The following is a 16,265-nucleotide window of genomic DNA, read 5'->3' on the forward strand; positions in this document are numbered from 1 at the left end:
TCACACTCCGTATATCATCTGTCAGCAAATCTGCTGGCTCTCTACCTGCCAGATAGAGGCAGACCCCAACCAAGCAGATTTCCATCTCATTCACTGCTGTATCCCCAGTGTCTAGGGGATGAATGAATGAATGAGGCAGTGGAAAAAGGCGTTCCTGGCACGTCTGGGGTGTGGAAGCTCCTCCCCAGGGCTGGGCATACCTTGAAGCCAATCTTGAGGTCCTCACAGTCCTGGCTGCAGCCACTGAGCTTGTGGCTGAGACACTCGTTGATGTGGCAGCCACGCTCATCCGAGCCGTCACCACAGTCATCCTGGCCATTGCAGAGCAGTACCTCAGCCACACAGCGCCCGCTGCTGCACAGGAACTGAGACGAGGCATTGCACTTGTGCTCTGCAGAGGGGCGGAGACAGCAGGTCAGCAGGGTCTCAGGCAGTCTGGGGAGGGGGCAGAGGGAAGCCAGGTCTGGGGCCCACCTGGGCTGGTGCAGTGTGGGTTCTTGGGAGCCTCGTCACTCTGGTCGTGGCAGTCATTCTCGCCATCACACTCCCACTGGCGGGAGCTCAGACAGCGCCCATTGGCACAGCGGAACTCACTGGGGCCGCAGGTCGGGTACTCTGGGGGAGGAAGGGACCTGTGAGGCTGACGCCCTGGCCCAGCGGAGGGCAGGGCCTCCTCCCGCCACCGCCGAGGGCTCACCACACTCGGGGGACTCATCGGAGCCATCTGCACAGTCACGGTCATGGTCGCACACGAAGTGCTTGGGGATGCACTGGCGGTTCTGGCACATGAACTCACGGTCGTCGCAGGTGCTGTTGTACACTGTGGACAGAGGTGGACACAGCTCTTCAGCCCTGCTCGGCCAGCAGCTGACTGTCCCCCACCCTGACCTCCTGTGGTTCTCCTGGTAGAGTGGGCGGGGCACTTGATGAGGAGTCTGGACACCTGGACTACAGCTATGGCTCCACCCCAGCAGACCCCGCTGAGGCATTTCCTCTCCTGCACCCCAGCTTCCCCATCTGCAAAGTGAGACTGGGGTCATTTGCTGTCCACCCGGTCCACACGGCCCCGCCACTCACAGCAACCAGCTGCGATGCTCTCGTCTGCACCATCAGCACAGTCTTTGTCACCGTCACAGAGCCAGCGCTCGGGGACGCACACGTGGGTGCCAGGGCAGGAGAAGGAGGAGGGGCCGCACGTCTTGCCTTCTGTGGGGGGAGAGGGGGCCATCGAGAGACTCAGGAGGGGGTGGATGAGGGCCAGCAGCAGAGGTGATGCACTCGCTGCTTCGCCATTGTCTGCAGGGGTGTCTGTGTGTGGGGTGGAATTGGGTGGAGTCTGTCTCTCCCTGGGGCACCTCCCCCAGCCCAATCCCAGCTTCCTCACCACAGTGAGCAGCCTCGTCCGAGCCGTCCCCACAGTCATCGCTGCCGTCACACAGCCACTGCTTGGAGATGCAGCGATGGTTCTGGCACTCAAACTGGGCCTCTGAGCAGAACTTGTCTGGGGCAGTCGGAAGCCACAGTTAGATGTGGAAGGGCGGGGGTCACCCACCTGGAGAGGCTGATGCCATGGGAAGGACAGGAGAAATGCCCACAGCAACCCTCTGTGGGGGGACTCAGCAGCAGCTAGAGGCAGAGTGGGGCAGGGGGTGAAGGCCCTGGGTGCCCTTTTCCAAGGGGGGACTAAGAAGTGGGGCCCAGCAGGTTCTTGGAGCACTGAGTGGGTGCTGTGGTCACTCACTGCAGTGGGTCTCGTCCTCGCCGTGTTCACAGTCATCCTCCTTGTCACACGTCCAGCTCATGGGGATGCAGCGCCCACTAGGGCAGGCGAAGTAATTCAGGGGGCATCTGGGGCGTTTCACACCTGGGGGGCGAGGCAGGTGTGAAGGCCGTGCTCACTGCAGGCCACCGCCCACCACACACCTGCCCCTGCCCACCTGGGCAGTCGCGCTCATCACTGTAGTCCCCGCAGTCGTTGGCGCCGTCACACACCCAGCTGGGTGCGTAGCAGAGCGAGGTCCGCTCACAGGGCTGGAAGAGCACGCCCTTCACGCCCAGGCGGAAGTAGCTGCTGCAGTCGGTGGCACCTGGTGGGGGCAGGGGTGAGGGTGATTCCTGGTTCCCCCCGATCACCCCCCACTGGGGCAGTTGCCAGCCCTACGGTGCCTTCATGCTTTTCCAAAAGTTGAACAGTGCCCTTCCAGTGGGGCACTGTCTGCACCATCCGCTCACTACCCCCTCTCGGAACCCCATGAGAGCCCAGGAGCAGGAGCGGGATGGGGACAGGGCCTCAGGGAGATGGAGGCTGTCAGTGGGGACAGGGCAAGGCAGAGAGGAATATGGGCAGGTGCAGGAGGGCCTGAAGGCGGGAGATGCAGTGAGCGATGGGGAGGAGCCCAGGAAGTGCCAGCAAAGGGTGTCACTCACTGCAGTTCATCTCATCTGAGGCATCCTCACAATCCACAAACTGGTTGCAGCGGCTGGAGTTCCCGATGCAGGTCCCGTCCCGGCAGCGGAACTCGCCCACACCACAGGCTGTCTCTAGAACAGTGCCCGCCCCGTACCGTCAGGCCAGAGTTCTCTGTGTGGGCCAGGAGGACGCAGGACAGAGCTCCTGGCCCACAGCACCTGCCCTGGCCTGTCACAGAGTGCCTTAAACCAGACACCATGGGGCCCAGGGACAAAGCTCGGCCAGGGAAGGGTGGGGCAGGAACTGAGGTACAGATGGGTTATGCCAGTGCGCCTCACTTACTGTTGCAGGGGATCTCATCAGAACCATCCCCACAGTCGTCGGCCCCATTGCACCACAGCATGTTGGACACACAGCGCCCATTGCTGCACTGGCGGAAAGTCTTCTTGCAGCGGCGGGAGTCTGCAGATGGAGGAGTAGGATGCGCATCAGCCACAGGCACAGGGAAAGGGCTGCCTCCCTGAGACATCATGCATGTGTCCAGCTGGCCGCCCCCCAACCCAAAGGCCCAGTACAGGCTAACAGTGGTTCTGCCCTTCATGAGCTCCCAAAACTCATGGTCAGGAAGCTGGGTCCTGATCCTGCTCCATCCTGCAGGGGCTGAGGCTGCTGCCGGAGGGCCAGGGGCCTGGGGCAGGAGGGCTTGTGCTTTGGACCTAGAAGAGGGAGGGGCTGCAGAGGGCTCCTTACTGCAGTAGGATGGCTTCTCATCGGACTTGTCCTTGCAGTGGGGGACGCCGTCGCAGGTCAGGCTGAAGTTGATGCACTCGCCATTGGCACACTCAAACTCATCTTGTGCTCGGCAAGAGGAATTCACCGCTGGGGAGGGAGGTGGAGGGAGCTTTCTGAGCCAGGGTTGTGGGCCCCAGTGCCCACGCCTCCTCCCCCCTGAAGCTGAGGTCATCATCAGCTTCTTCTTGGCAAAAGGCTTTGGGGGGCTGGGCTGGAGTGCTTTGGGGAGATAGTCACCATCCCCGGTGTGTGCTTGGGTTCCCCGCCAGCCCCTCCCCCGCCGCCTGTCTCACCTCGGCAGGTGAGGTCATCCTGGAGGATTCGGCCCCCTCGGCACGAGCAGTTGACATGGCCCTGGTGAGTGAGCAGACACAGGTCCTGGCAGCCACCATTGTTGATTCGGCATGGAGAGAGTTCACCTGAGCAGGGACAGGGCGGGCGCAGGGCTGCAGAGTGTTCTCTATTGTGCATGCACCCAGAGTGCTCACCCACTCACTGACTTCACAGAGCTCCCAAGCCTCTGCTCAGCCATGGCAGGCACAGCGGCTTGCAGCCAGTGTGAAGGGCATGGGGATGGCTGCTGTGGAAGGGCCAGGTGCATGGGGTTTTTGGCAGCTGTGCTGTTGAGGATGTGTGTGCTTTTAGGCAGGGCACGGTGGGCTTTGAGTGTTTCTGGGAGATTCCAGTCTGAGGGCCCTGAGATTATGGGTGCAATAGTGAGCCCCAGGGCGCATGAGAGATGCCTGGGAAAGCTGCAGGTCTGTGGTGGGGGGCGGTGGGGCATGTACTTGTGCCCACTGAGGGCACGTGCGCCCAGGCTCTCAGGTGTCTGTGTTGCTCCAAGTGAGGAGAGTGACCAGGGTGGGGGTGGGGGCACCAAGGGTGTGGATGAGCCCTGAGGGGCGGGGGTGACATGAATGTGTGTGTGCAATGTGGAGGAGACGCCAGGCGTGTGCAGAGTCCATCTGTGTGTGTAGATGTCTTGTGGGGAAGGGGTACAGGAGCACTGAGGGTTTTGCAGTTTCAAAGGTGTGTACAGCTGTATGTGTCTGTGTAACGGAGGCTCAGGGACAGCAGGACCAGGCAAGTGTGTGTGGGGAGTGGTGTGTGGGGTGTGGGGTGTTTACAGTATGTCTGTATGATGTGTGTATGTGCGCGCTATGTGGTGTGTGATATGTGTTGTGGGTGGTAGGTGTGTGGTGTGTGTATATAAGTCCTATGTGTGGTGTGTATGTGTCACGTGCGGTGTGTATGTGGTATGTGTGTGTGGTGTGTTGTATGGTGTGGTGTGTGTCTTGTGTGTGCTGCAGTGTGTGTGGTATGTGTGTATGTGGTACAGTATGTGTGGTGTATGTGTATATATGTTGTGGTGTGTGTGTGTGCATGTGGTGTGCGTGTGTGTGTTGGCTGGGTGTGGTGTGTCCTGTGTGGTGTGTATGGTGTGTCGTATGGTGTGGTGTGTGTCTTGTGTGTGCTGCAGTGTATGTGCTATGTGGTGTATGTGTTGTATGTGGTGGTGTGTGTATGTAGTATGTGTGGTGTGTGTGGGGAATGTGTGTATGTGGTGTGGTGTGTGGGGGTGTGTGTGGGGTGTGTAGTGTGTGTGGTATGTGTGGTGTATGTGGTGGTGTGTGTATGTGGTATGTGTGGGCTGTGTGTGTGTGATGTGTGTGTGTGTGGGGTGTATGTGTGGTATGTGTGGTGTGTTTGTGGGGGTGTGTGTGTATGTGGTGTGTGGGATGTGTGTGGTGTGTGTGGTGTGTGTGTGGTTTGTGTGTGGGGTGTGTATGTGTGTGTACGTGTTGGGGGTGTGTGTATGTGGTGTGTGGTGTGGGGAGGTGTATGGTGTGGTGTGTGTGTTGTGTGGGAAGGGTGTGGTGTGGTATATGTGCTGTGGTGTAGTGTAGTATGTGTGGGATGTGTGTGTGGTATCTGTGTGTATGCGGTGTGTGTGTGGTGTGTGTGTGTGTGGTGTGTGTGTGTGGTGTGGTATATGTGGGGTGTGTGTGATATGTGTGGTATGTGTATGTGGTGTGCAGTGTATGTGTGGTGTGGTGTGTGTGTGTGGTATGTGTGTGGTGTGTGTGTGGGGTGTGTATGTGGTGTGTGGAATGTGTGTGGTATGTGTGGTGTGTGTGTGGGGTGTGTGTATGTGGTGTGGTGTGTGTGTGGTATGTGTGGTGTGTGTATGGGTGTGTGTGGTTTGTGTGTGGGGTGTGTATGTGTCAGGGGTGTGTGTGTATGTGGTGTGTGGTGTATGGGGGGTGTGTATGGTGTGTTGTGTGTGTGTTGTGTGTGTGGGAGGGGTGTGGTGTATGTCGTGTGGTGTGTGTAGTATAGTATGTGTGGGATGTGTGTGTGGTATGTGTGGGGGTGTGTGTGGTATGTGTGGGGGTATGTGTGTGGTATGTGTGGGGGGGTGTGTGTGGTATGTGTGGGGGTGTGTGGGGTATGTGTGGGAGGGTGTGTATGTCGTGTGGTGTGTGTAGTATAGTATGTGTGGGATGTGTGTGTGTGGTATGTGTGGGGGTGTGTGTGGTATGTGTGGGGGGGTGTGTGGGGTATGTGTGTGGGGGTGTGTGTGGTATGTGTGCGGGGTGTGTGGGGTGTGTGTTTGTATGTCCAGGCATGACAGGCAGGAGGGCGAGGCAGGTGGCGGCAGCCCCACTCACAGCTGTTGGTGTCGTTGGCCACGGCGATGATGCCCATGGGCTGCTGGGGGATGTCCACGCGCAGCAGCTTCATGTTGCTGCCCACGTGCTTGTTGGCCCGCTGCACTGCCCGCCGCACCCAGTCGGTCCAGAAAATGTGCTCCCCATACACGGCCAGCCCGAAGGGGTGGACAGGCTCTGACTTTAGGATCACCTGTGGAGACAGCGCCATCACTGTTACAGCATCGCTCGGGCCTCTCGCCCAGTCTCCACTGGACCACAGCCTGGCCTGGCCTCTGACAGCTACAGAATGAGGGCCCGCAGAGGCATCCTGCCATCTCCCTCATCTAGCTGATGAGGAGCAAGCTGGACAGGGTGGGGTTGCCCGAGGCTGGGGCCTGGAGGGACTCACCTCCTCCCAGCTGCTCCCACCACGTCTGTGCCTGGACGGTCTCAGCTGATGGCTGACCCTGGCCCTGGCTTCCCCTCAGCCGCCCGCCAGCTCACCCACCCCGCAGACTCACATAGCGGTGGGAGCCGTCATACTCGCACCGCTCAATCTTGTCCAGGGTGGCGTCAGAGAAGTAGAGCTTCTCGGCACGGTGGTCGATGGCCAGGCCGTTGGGGGTGCGGATATCTTTCTCGATGAGGGTCAGGACATTGGCTCCCGAGAGCGCTGCCCGCATGATGCTGGGATGCTGCTCATTCCAGTTGGTCCAGAACATGAGGCTGGGGGAAGAGGGTCCAGGGATCAGGAGGCAAAGCCTGAGAGGCTACCACAGAGGGTACAGGCCAGGACACGTAGGCACCTGGAACCCGGAGGCCCGCCAAGGCAAAGCAACCTCAGAGTCATCGAGGCCAAGAGTGCCCCGACGCCCACAAAGGGCCCCACTATTGCACAGGCAGTTCTCACACGAGGGCCAAGTGTGAGATATTCACATTGCAGTATCTGGGCAGTGACCGTCTACTTGCTAAGAAGAGAGCCAAGTGAGACAGGCTCTGGGGTTCCAGCCCTGGCTATGCCACCACCAGCTAGGTGCCCTTAGGCAACTTGCTCAACAGCCCTGTCCCTCAGTTTCCTCCTCTATGAGGTGGGGATGGTAGCACCACCTGCCTTGCAGGGTGGTTGTGAGAGTGGAAGAAGTTAATCTCCATCTTAAGGACAGATGGCACACGTTATGTGAGTATTTCCCAGGAGTTTATTCTTAACTGCTCTCTTCTGTGCAGGGAGGCTGGCTGTCTTCCAGATCATTCAGGAAGCCCTTGTGGAGCTGAGTGTGGCGTGTGTCCCTGGTCCTGGGGTATGTGGGTCCTATCCTCAAGGAACCCTCGAGTTCCCTTCTCCGTACTTTGAGGCCTTTACATGTTTGGGGTTGGAGCCACCGTTCTGCCTCATAATGGCTCTGACCTCGAACAAGCCTGTCACCCCTCTGAGCCTTGGTTTCCTCTCAGTAAAGGAGGCAATGGGAACAGCCAGCCCCCAATTATGCTGTGCTCCTTGTGGGGTGGAGGAAGGCCTCAAGGCTGGTCAAGCACTATCCTGGGTGTGACAGAGTGATCCTCGGACTACCGGCATTGGATGGTGAGCCCTGGGCCCTCAGTCCCAGAGCTTGTCACTCAGCTAGGACCAGGGCGGGGCAGGGGACTCCAAATTCTCTTGCTCCCAGGCGATCCTTATGCACAGTGGAGTCTGAGACCACCAAGCCACATGAAAGCCAGCTCCATTCTCCAGTTCCCTAACAGGACCTGCCCCTGCCCCCACCTGTGCCTCTGGCCCCCTCCCACCTCCGCCCCTCACCATTCTGGCCACAGATCTCTCCTCTGGCCTGTGAACTTGTCTCCTCATACCTCTCCAGGTCACACCCTTCTTGCCCACCCCCAGCGTCTCCAGCACCATTGAACTATCGCGCCTTCTGCTGGGCTCACATAGGAAAATGGTGCTGCTCTGCCCCTTGGGAGACACTGGCTGCCCTGAGCCTCCACGAGCTCATGAGAAGCTCTGATCTTAAGGGCCTCATCCTGGAGGACAGCAGGGCTGTGTGATGGCTCTGGAATCGGGATGTAAGTTGGGAGGGAGGCGGCGTGTCCCTCTAGCCTCCACAAGGGAGAATGGGTCTCGGGGCAGCGACCGGTCATCTTCCTGGCTTGTCAGGATTCGACTTGGCCTGTCAGTCCCCACCAGGGACTCCCACACCTCAAGTGAAACCACTCACACCTGCGGTGGCTTTCCTCCTGGCGTCAACAGACTCCTCCATGTGACACAACTGTGGTCTGGGTGAACCTGCTGCCCAGGAATGTGGCGGGAGGGAAGACAGAGGCTTTCCTGGGGCAGGTGCTCAGTGTCCAGCAACATGGCAGGCCTTCTAACTATCCGACTGTGACTCCACAGGGTCATCAGTGCTCCAGTGCCGACTACAGGGAGGGCTCAGGGGGACGCTGGGGTGTTGGAGTCTCCACTGGCCCCTGCCCCCTCCATTGGGGTCCACATCGGCTCCTTCCGATTCCCTGAAAGTGCCAGCTCCCTCTGGCCAGGAGGAGGGCCCCTCCTGCCGGCTCAGCTCTTTCTCCTGGGTGCTGGGACCATGCTCCCATTCAGCCACTCCTGCCATCCTCAGATGTCGGCTCACATGCCTCCTCTTCAAGGACATGTTCCCTGACTTGCAGGCGGGGCCAGTCCTCAGCACACAGCCACGAAGCTCTTCATGACGCCCCTCGCGCTCCCCGCTGGGTCCTCTGCACCTTCTTTGCTCTCAAAAGCCACTCGCTGAATGTGCAACAGAATCCCCTTGGCTCATAGGAAAGGAGCTTGGTGGGCAGCCAGGAGGACATGTCCTCTGGGACGAGAGCAGGGCAGCCCTGCTGGACCCTCCATGGAGGCTCCAGACTCATGAGGGACAGGCCCTGAGGCCATCCCCAGACAGGTGAGGCAGCCAAGGTTCATGAAAGCGGGGACTGGACCTTCGTCATCAGCTGCAGACGTGCCAGACAACAGAGGCAGGAGGAAACAGAGGGCCCTTGAACCAGGTTGGATGTGACTGACACTGGGGTACAGGTAGGGGGAATCTGGGTTTGGGATGCTCACATATCTATACAGCTGCTTTGGGTTGTGTTTACTAGTTTCCTAGTAAAGCTTTCGAAAAACATTCCAAGCACTGCTGAATTGGGAAAAAAAATGTTGCTCACATGTGGGCCAGGATCCCTAAGGCGAGGGGGTGGCTCTCACTAGAGGCCCAAACAGCCAGGATGAGGGCTGCCCTTGTGGAAGAACAGAGCAGGCCGACTGCGGGTGAACCCCCCAGGGGGAGTACCCACCGCCAGGTGCTTCCTGCCACCTGTCCTGGCTTGTGCTCCTAACTCCTCCGCACCCTGACCTCACTTCCCGGCTGGGTTCAGGCCTGCCTATGTCCCATGGTGTGCAGAGGTCCCCTTCTGTCCTCCCTGTCTTGAATTTGTCTTTCTTCAGGCTTTTGCTCAAAGCACTTGCCCTGTCCAAGCTGGCCTTCCTTGTCTTTTCCAATTCCAGACTCTGGGCCAATCTACTGCCTTCATGAGACCTGTGGTCACCCGTATACAGCCCTGTGCCAGTTACCATTGCTTCCCACAAGTATGACTTCTCAACCCAGCTAAGTGGCTTGAAGGCCCAGCCCGAGGCTTCCATACGACGGGTTCAACAGACATTCTTTGCCTGAAGCTTTGGATCCCAGAGCTAGAGGCCCTACCCTGTGCCTCCAACATGGTGTTCTGATGAATGAATCAACCACAAAGGCAGAGCGTCCCCCACAGTCCTCATGCTCCCCTTGGTGCAGGCAGCTGAAATCTTAGCCAGCTTGTACCACAGAAGAGGAACCTGAAGCTTAGGAAGCTTTTGCAACTCCCCCCAGATCACACAGCAGGGAAGGGTGGAGCTCAAGTGAGGGCTTGCCTCTCCTGCACCCCCACCTGGGTCTGCCTGGGGAGTTTCTGCCACCCCACGTCCCACCTCTCCCCACTATCCCCATCCCCAGGCAGCAGCTCACTTCTGGCACTCATCCAACACGAAGGCCCGTGGGTGGTCATCTCCGGACATAGTGATGACGGTTTCACGCTCGAAGGCCCCCGGGCGGGTCTGGTCCACTGTGTGGCGCGTGATGGTGGATGTCGTGTAGCTTGTCCAATAGAGAGTGTCCCAGCCACGGTGATAGGCCAGGCCTTCTACGGAGCCCACATCTGTGAAGAGACAGGAGAAGCCATTGGGCGGGAGGGGGCCAGAGGGCAGCCTGCACAGGAGCCATGGGGGACAGCCTGGGACACGTGCTGTCCTGGCTGGAAGGGGAAGTGTGGCGTAAGGGAGTGCATGAGGTGTAGCAGAGGGGGCTCGGGGGCACCAGGGTCTGACTCATGCCCCAAACCTCTGCTGTCCTCACCCAAATGACCTGTGGTCACCTCCCAACCCTCTCCCTCGGTCTTCCCACTTAGGGCGATCGGGATTCCTGGTGTGGTTGCACTTTCCTGGAGCTGTAGTTCCGCTGAGTTGAGTGCAACATAGATTTCAGTAAATCAAAGCCTGCTTGGGCTGTACCGGGGAGCCCCCTACTTAAAAAGACCCTGAGCTGGATTGATTATTTTATAAAGCAGACATCTTAAACTCAGGTTAAAGAACCAAGGCACAGTGAGAGACACAGCTGAACAGCAGTGTAAGAGAAAAGACTCGAGCGTTAGTGGCTAAAAGTGATGGTGGCTGCCAAAAGGCCATGCTGTGGTATGGTCTGCAAACAACCAGAGGGGAGGGGATATCCCTTCCAGGGGACTGGGGATTGATCTGCCAGTCTCTCCTGATCAAGCTGCGAGCATGCAGTACCGGGTTTAGCTTCGGATGCTACATTTTTAGACAGACATGTGGGTTGGACTAAGTTGCAGCAGAAAATGTCCCAGAGAAGGCTGAAAGGACAGGTCTGAACATGCAGCACCTAGTTCGGCGCCTGGCAGGTCTTTATGGACCAGCTGAATGAATAAATGAGCAAATGAATGAGTCAAAGGACCTGGTGGTAACCAGGCTGAAGAAGAGAAAATGTAGTGGGATGCAGTTTTCAAAGAGCTGAAAGGCTGTCCTATGATGACAGCCCTGACACTGTAACTGCTCTTTCCAGAGCACACACTCCATCCCCAGCATCACTGAGCTAGGCATTCATGCGCAGCAGCTCAAGGAATCCTGTCTCACCATGCAGCTGAGAAGGCTCAGGTTTGGCAAGAGCAGGAAACTGACCCAAGTTACCGAAACCCCAAGGGACTGGAGCTCAGCCCCGTGTCTGCAGCCTGGGTTTGTGAGCGCTGGGCTCCACAGTGACCTCTGGCTTGTTCTGTGCAGCCCTGAAGGCAGAACTAGGACCAGTGGCGGGAGGAAGATGGGAGCCAACACTGACTCCACATCAGGAGTCATGTAACTGCGGGGGTGCAGTGGGAGTCGGCTGAGTTGCAGCTGCTGGGATTCAGGGTAGAGTGCCTGGCTGGGGTCTGAGAGTGTGTGCTGCTCCCCGCCCCACGTCCCACTTCCTGGGAAGACTTGGGGTCTGGGCTCACTCTCCACAATGGTGATCCTCCTGGAGCCATCGTCGTTGATCTGCTGAATGTTCCCAAAGTGGATGTCGCTGAAGAAGATGCGATTGGGGGTGCCCGGAGAGGTGCCTGCCCGGTAGTCAAAGGCCAGGGCAATGACGTTCTTCATGTGCTCAGGGTCCTCGAAGGGCTGCACGGGCGCATTGAGGTTGCGCTCATCCGACAGGTGGATGCTCTTGAGAATGGTGCGCTCCGAGTAGAGCAGGTAGCCGGCGTACTCGCGGCACGATGCTCCGTCTTCAGCCAGCATCCCGTGGGCACAGGCGCAGGCCCGCTGCCCACGGCCCCGGTACAGGCACAGCTGCTGGCACCCACCATTGGCCACCGCGCACACGTTCGTGCCTGGGGGAGGGGAGGGTACAGAGGGCAGGGCCTGCCTTGGGAAAGGCTCGCTGGTGCCTTTGTCATCCAGGCTTTGGCAAAAGTGCTGCCCTCTGCCTCAGTATTCCCAGCTTGGACGACCTTCCAGGGCCCAGAGCCCAATGTCTAGATCTGTCCCGGGGCACCTCAGCCTTTCCTCCCCATCCCTGGGTCTCTTGGGCCATCGGAAGGTGCCCCATGGGTCTAACTTGTCTCCTGGCCCTCTCACGCTGGGTTCCCTGGGGAGCGCCCTCCCAGGCCAGAGTCCCCCTCACCTCTCCACCTCAGCCCAGAGCCCCGGCCTCACCTTTCTGCCGGTCCCGGTTGAAGACTTTGATATCTTTAAGCTGGACGCCGATGCCGGTTCGCAGGGGCACGGAGTCTGTGGCATTGTCTTTGCTCCCTCGCTTGATAGAGCCGTTGGCGTGAGTCCTGAGGGAAGGACAGGTCACAAGCAGAGCGTCAGTGGAGCCGGGAGGGAAGGAACAGATCAGCTGACGAGGCCAGGACAGAAGCCCTCACCTGTCACTCCAGTAGATGAAATCCTCAAACACAGACACTGAAAACATGTCCATGTTGTTGCTGGACAGAACCACCTCGCGGTTCTCACCCGTCTCCAGGTCGATCCGTTCAATCTTGTCTGTCCGTGCATCACACCAGTACAGCTTCCCATCCTACAGGCCAGAGGCACCCACCTCACCTCCGGGGCTGAACCCACTGCCAGCCCCATGTCTGGGGCAGCAGGGAGTGTGTGGGCCAGAGTGGGGCCCTCAGTTCAGCCTCCCCCCCTCACTCCTGCCTCCTGCACACACTCCAGCCCTCTGCCCTGCTGATAAGGCAACATCCAGGCATCCTTCCCCTCCCCTACTCCCCACTTCTGAGCGACCCCTGCCCATCATCTCTGTGGTAGCAGGAGTCCTACTCTGGGTGCAGGGCTGGGCCGGGAGACCCCGTGACCTCCCTTGGGCTTCATGTCCTCCCAGAATGGGCTCATCACAGGGAGGAGGGGCCTGGGTCAGGGGTCTACCATCGGCTCCAGGGCCAAGTTGGCATGCGAACCTGGTAGTCCACTGAGATGCCATTGGGCCAGCTGATGCTGACGTTGACCAGCACCACACGTTCTGTGCCATCTAGCCGAGACCGCTCAATACGTGGATACTGACCCCACTCAGTCCAGAACAGGTACCTGTGGGGTAGAGGGGAAGTGGGGGGTCAGTCCCCAGACCCTGGAGGAGACAGGGCCTCATCAGCATGGGCCATGGGCAGAATGACAAGGCCAGACCGGAGCCAGTCTGTCCAGCTCCTCACCCTTTCTCTGGGTGGACGGTGATGGCCCGGGGCTTGTCTAGACCCTGGGAGATCACCACGTAGCGGAAGGAGCCATTGAGCCGGGCGACCTCGATGACATCGAAGCCCTGGTCCGTCCAGTAGATGTTGCCTAAGGAGGGAGTTAGTGGGGCTCAGGGAGGTTGGGTGAGGACAGGTGGACCTGGTGTCCTCCAAGCCCCCAGGCACCCCTGCAGCTCCTCTTCCTGCTCCCACCGACTCCTCCTCCCCCCACATCCCCCAGTCCTCTGCCACACCTCAAGCCCCACAAATCCACCCACTGCTCACCTGCGATCCAGTCCACTGCGATGCCCTCCACGCGGCCAATGCCATTGGTCACCACGTCTTCACGCCACGTCTGGTCCCGCTTGGCCCGGCTGATCGTGCTCAGGCCCATGTCCACCCAGTAGATGGTGTCATTTTCTGGAGTTGGAGGAGGTGACATGGGGATGACCAGTAAGGCAGGGGTAAGGCGAGGGGTCAAAATCTCACAAGGCTCAGGACAGAGGTGAGAGAGTGCCAGAGGGGTCAGGTGCTTGGAAGGAGAGGTGGAGTCGGGGTGGCAGCTGTAGCAAGTGCCCCACCTCGGGCCGATTCAGGCAGCCTCTCACTGGACCCTCAGGGCACACCACACTACCCCTAAAGCTCCCACGCCACGCCCAACTCCCTCCACCACTAAATGGCTCACCAGCATGGAAGTCGATGCCGACAGCCAGCGAGGTCCCGGACACTGGGACCAGGGCATCTGACTTGTCATTGGGATCCAGAGGAATTCCCCTGATTCCTTCGTGCACAGAGTACAGGAGAAAGGAACCCACGCCTGAAACACAAGGACACTTAAGGCATGGGTATCGCCAACACTCTCCCCTTAAGCTTGGTTGCTGTCACCCTCCAACTGTTCTCTGCTTTTCCTTTGATGTCTTCCCCCACCATCATCCCTATCCTCCACCCAGCACACACACCCTAGCCTGAGGTCAGAGCATGGACCGGGAGGAAGCTCACCTGGCTGGTAGCTCTGGGGAACCACCTGCAGGACCCCTAGCCACCATGAGAGGGCAGCAGAGACTCGGATTTCTCGCCTTGTGCTCTGCCCTCCTCCATCCAGCACAACCCAATCTGCACCCTGCAAGTCCCTTAGGGGAAGTCTGGGAGTTCAGACCAGACAATCAGGACTAGGTGACTCCAAAATCTAGACTTCCAGTTTGGCGCTCAGCCTGATTCTAGTTTCCTCTTTGTCCTCCCTCTGTCTGGTCCATGCCACACCCTCTCTCCAACACTTAAAACTCAACCCCATAAGGTCACTCCTAAGCCAGTCTCATTACCCAGTTATCCCATTTCTTTTTCTTTTCTTTCTTTTTTTTTTCATTTTTTTTTGTTTTGTTTTTTTATTTTTTTGAGATGAAGTTTCGCTCTTGTTGCCCAGGCTGAAGTGCAATGACGCAATCTTGGCTCACCGCAACCTCCGTGTCCCGGGTTCAAGTGATTCTCCTGCCTCAGTCTCCCGAGTAGCTGGGATTACAGGCATGTGCCACCACGCCCAGCTAATTTTGTATTTTTAGTAGAGACAGGGTTTCTCCATGTTGGTCAGGCTGGTCTCGAACCCCAGCTTCAAGGTAATCTGCCCGCTTCCGCCCCCCAAAGTGCTGGGATTACAGGCGTGAGCCACCACGCTAGGCTTTTTTTTTTTTTTTTTTTTTTTAAATTGAGGTGGAGTCTTGATCTGTCGCCCAGGCTGGAGTGCAGTGGCACAATATTGGCCCACTGCAACCTCTGCCTCCCCGGTTCAAGCGATTCTCCTGCCTCAGTCTTCTGAGTAGCTGGGATTACAGGTGCCCGCCACCACATCCAGCTAATTTCTGTGGTTTTAGTAGAGACAGAGTTTTGCCATGCTGGCCAGGCTAGTCTCAAACTCCTGACGTCAAGTGATTGGCCTGCCTTGGCCTCCCAAAGTGCTGGGATTACAGGGATGAGCCACCGTGCCTGGCCCAGTTTTCCCATGTCTTGAGGCACCACTACCCATGCATCTCAGAATCCTCCCTTGCCTTTATCCCTTTGATACAGCATGTCCCAAAGTGAATCCCCAAATGGGCCCTGGTTGCTCAGACTCCATGAAAAGAAGAATGAAGGTCAAGCGAGTTTTGGAAAACCCCAAACACTTGAAAAATTTTTAGCACACATAAACATATTCAAGGCTCTGAGAAGTTCTGCAGCACAAAACACTCTTAAACTTTGTTCAACTCAGAATTTCTTTTGGTAAAATCTACCCACATCAAAGAGGGAGGCTCCTAGGAATGCACTTTTGGGAAATGCTGTCCCCCCGGCAAGCTCATAAATGAGTTAGCAGGTTCTTGTGAAATGGGTCTGAGTTTCATTCCTTTTCTTCAACCCTTGCTGAGCCCAGCCCAGGCCCATCATCTCCTCACACTCCGATTACTCCTGATAGCCTCCTAACTGGTTTAACCGCCTCTGTTTCTTCCCCACCACCAATGCGGTCAGGTTGATCTTCCCCGAACATTACTTTCCAGGCACTCCTGGCTGAGAACACAGGAGCCCCGCCTAGCTCACAGCCTTATCTCCAGGACTTCCCCACACTTTGCCCACCACTCTTGGCTGGGGCCCCCCCCCACACCTTACGTTATGTATAGTTCTCTCTCCTTTGAGCCCTGCATCCACATCCTACTTGTCCTATAAAACCCAGCTCAGAGCATGCCTCTTCCATGCAGCTGCCACTGATCTGCCTGCTGACATCTATTTTTCCAAAATCCTGCTGGAAGCACTGGAGACTCATAGCCACTTCATGGTCCAGTGTCCCCTACACCATGAATGTAGTCTTGTCCCCAAGGTAAGAAGAGGAAGGTAGGGCTGTAGGGTAGGAGGAGTCAGGGTTGGGGAGCTGGGACAAGGCTGGGAGGAGAGCCAGGCACTGACCCTCACAGGCCTGCTGGCCACTCCGGAGGCTATAGCCGGCTGTGCACATGCAGGAGCGGGTCGTCTCTGACGTGGGCAGGCAGAGCTGGGAGCAGTCACCGTTGTTGACACTGCAGGGGTTGGTGCCCTTATGGTCTGGGGGCAGGTGGGAGGCAGAGGGAAAGGGTTAGGTGGCCCTCCTTGGGACCTCAGGGTCAGGCTTGGGC

General features: G+C 58.0%; 1 protein-coding gene across 1 annotated transcript in view; it reads right to left on the reverse strand.

Moving 5' to 3' along the window:
- Window positions 1-16,265, reverse strand: part of LOC105474116 (LDL receptor related protein 1) — an 85,672-nt gene that overhangs the window by 16,337 nt on the left and 53,070 nt on the right. Inside the window, exons 34-55 of the mRNA XM_011728505.2 lie at window positions 16,060-16,194; window positions 13,820-13,951; window positions 13,420-13,554; window positions 13,114-13,243; window positions 12,865-12,991; window positions 12,328-12,479; window positions 12,113-12,237; window positions 11,410-11,787; window positions 9,870-10,059; window positions 6,378-6,582; window positions 5,875-6,067; window positions 3,496-3,621; window positions 3,161-3,289; window positions 2,753-2,872; window positions 2,428-2,541; window positions 1,938-2,087; window positions 1,742-1,864; window positions 1,385-1,501; window positions 1,078-1,206; window positions 698-820; window positions 475-615; window positions 201-391 (exon numbers count right to left, since the gene is read on the reverse strand). Of these exons, the coding sequence (XP_011726807.2) occupies window positions 201-391; window positions 475-615; window positions 698-820; window positions 1,078-1,206; window positions 1,385-1,501; window positions 1,742-1,864; window positions 1,938-2,087; window positions 2,428-2,541; window positions 2,753-2,872; window positions 3,161-3,289; window positions 3,496-3,621; window positions 5,875-6,067; window positions 6,378-6,582; window positions 9,870-10,059; window positions 11,410-11,787; window positions 12,113-12,237; window positions 12,328-12,479; window positions 12,865-12,991; window positions 13,114-13,243; window positions 13,420-13,554; window positions 13,820-13,951; window positions 16,060-16,194 (3,365 nt within the window). The remainder of the gene's footprint in view (window positions 1-200; window positions 392-474; window positions 616-697; window positions 821-1,077; window positions 1,207-1,384; window positions 1,502-1,741; window positions 1,865-1,937; window positions 2,088-2,427; window positions 2,542-2,752; window positions 2,873-3,160; window positions 3,290-3,495; window positions 3,622-5,874; window positions 6,068-6,377; window positions 6,583-9,869; window positions 10,060-11,409; window positions 11,788-12,112; window positions 12,238-12,327; window positions 12,480-12,864; window positions 12,992-13,113; window positions 13,244-13,419; window positions 13,555-13,819; window positions 13,952-16,059; window positions 16,195-16,265) is intronic.

This window comes from Macaca nemestrina, chromosome 10, assembly GCF_043159975.1.
Source record: "Macaca nemestrina isolate mMacNem1 chromosome 10, mMacNem.hap1, whole genome shotgun sequence".
NCBI lineage: Eukaryota > Metazoa > Chordata > Mammalia > Primates > Cercopithecidae > Macaca > Macaca nemestrina.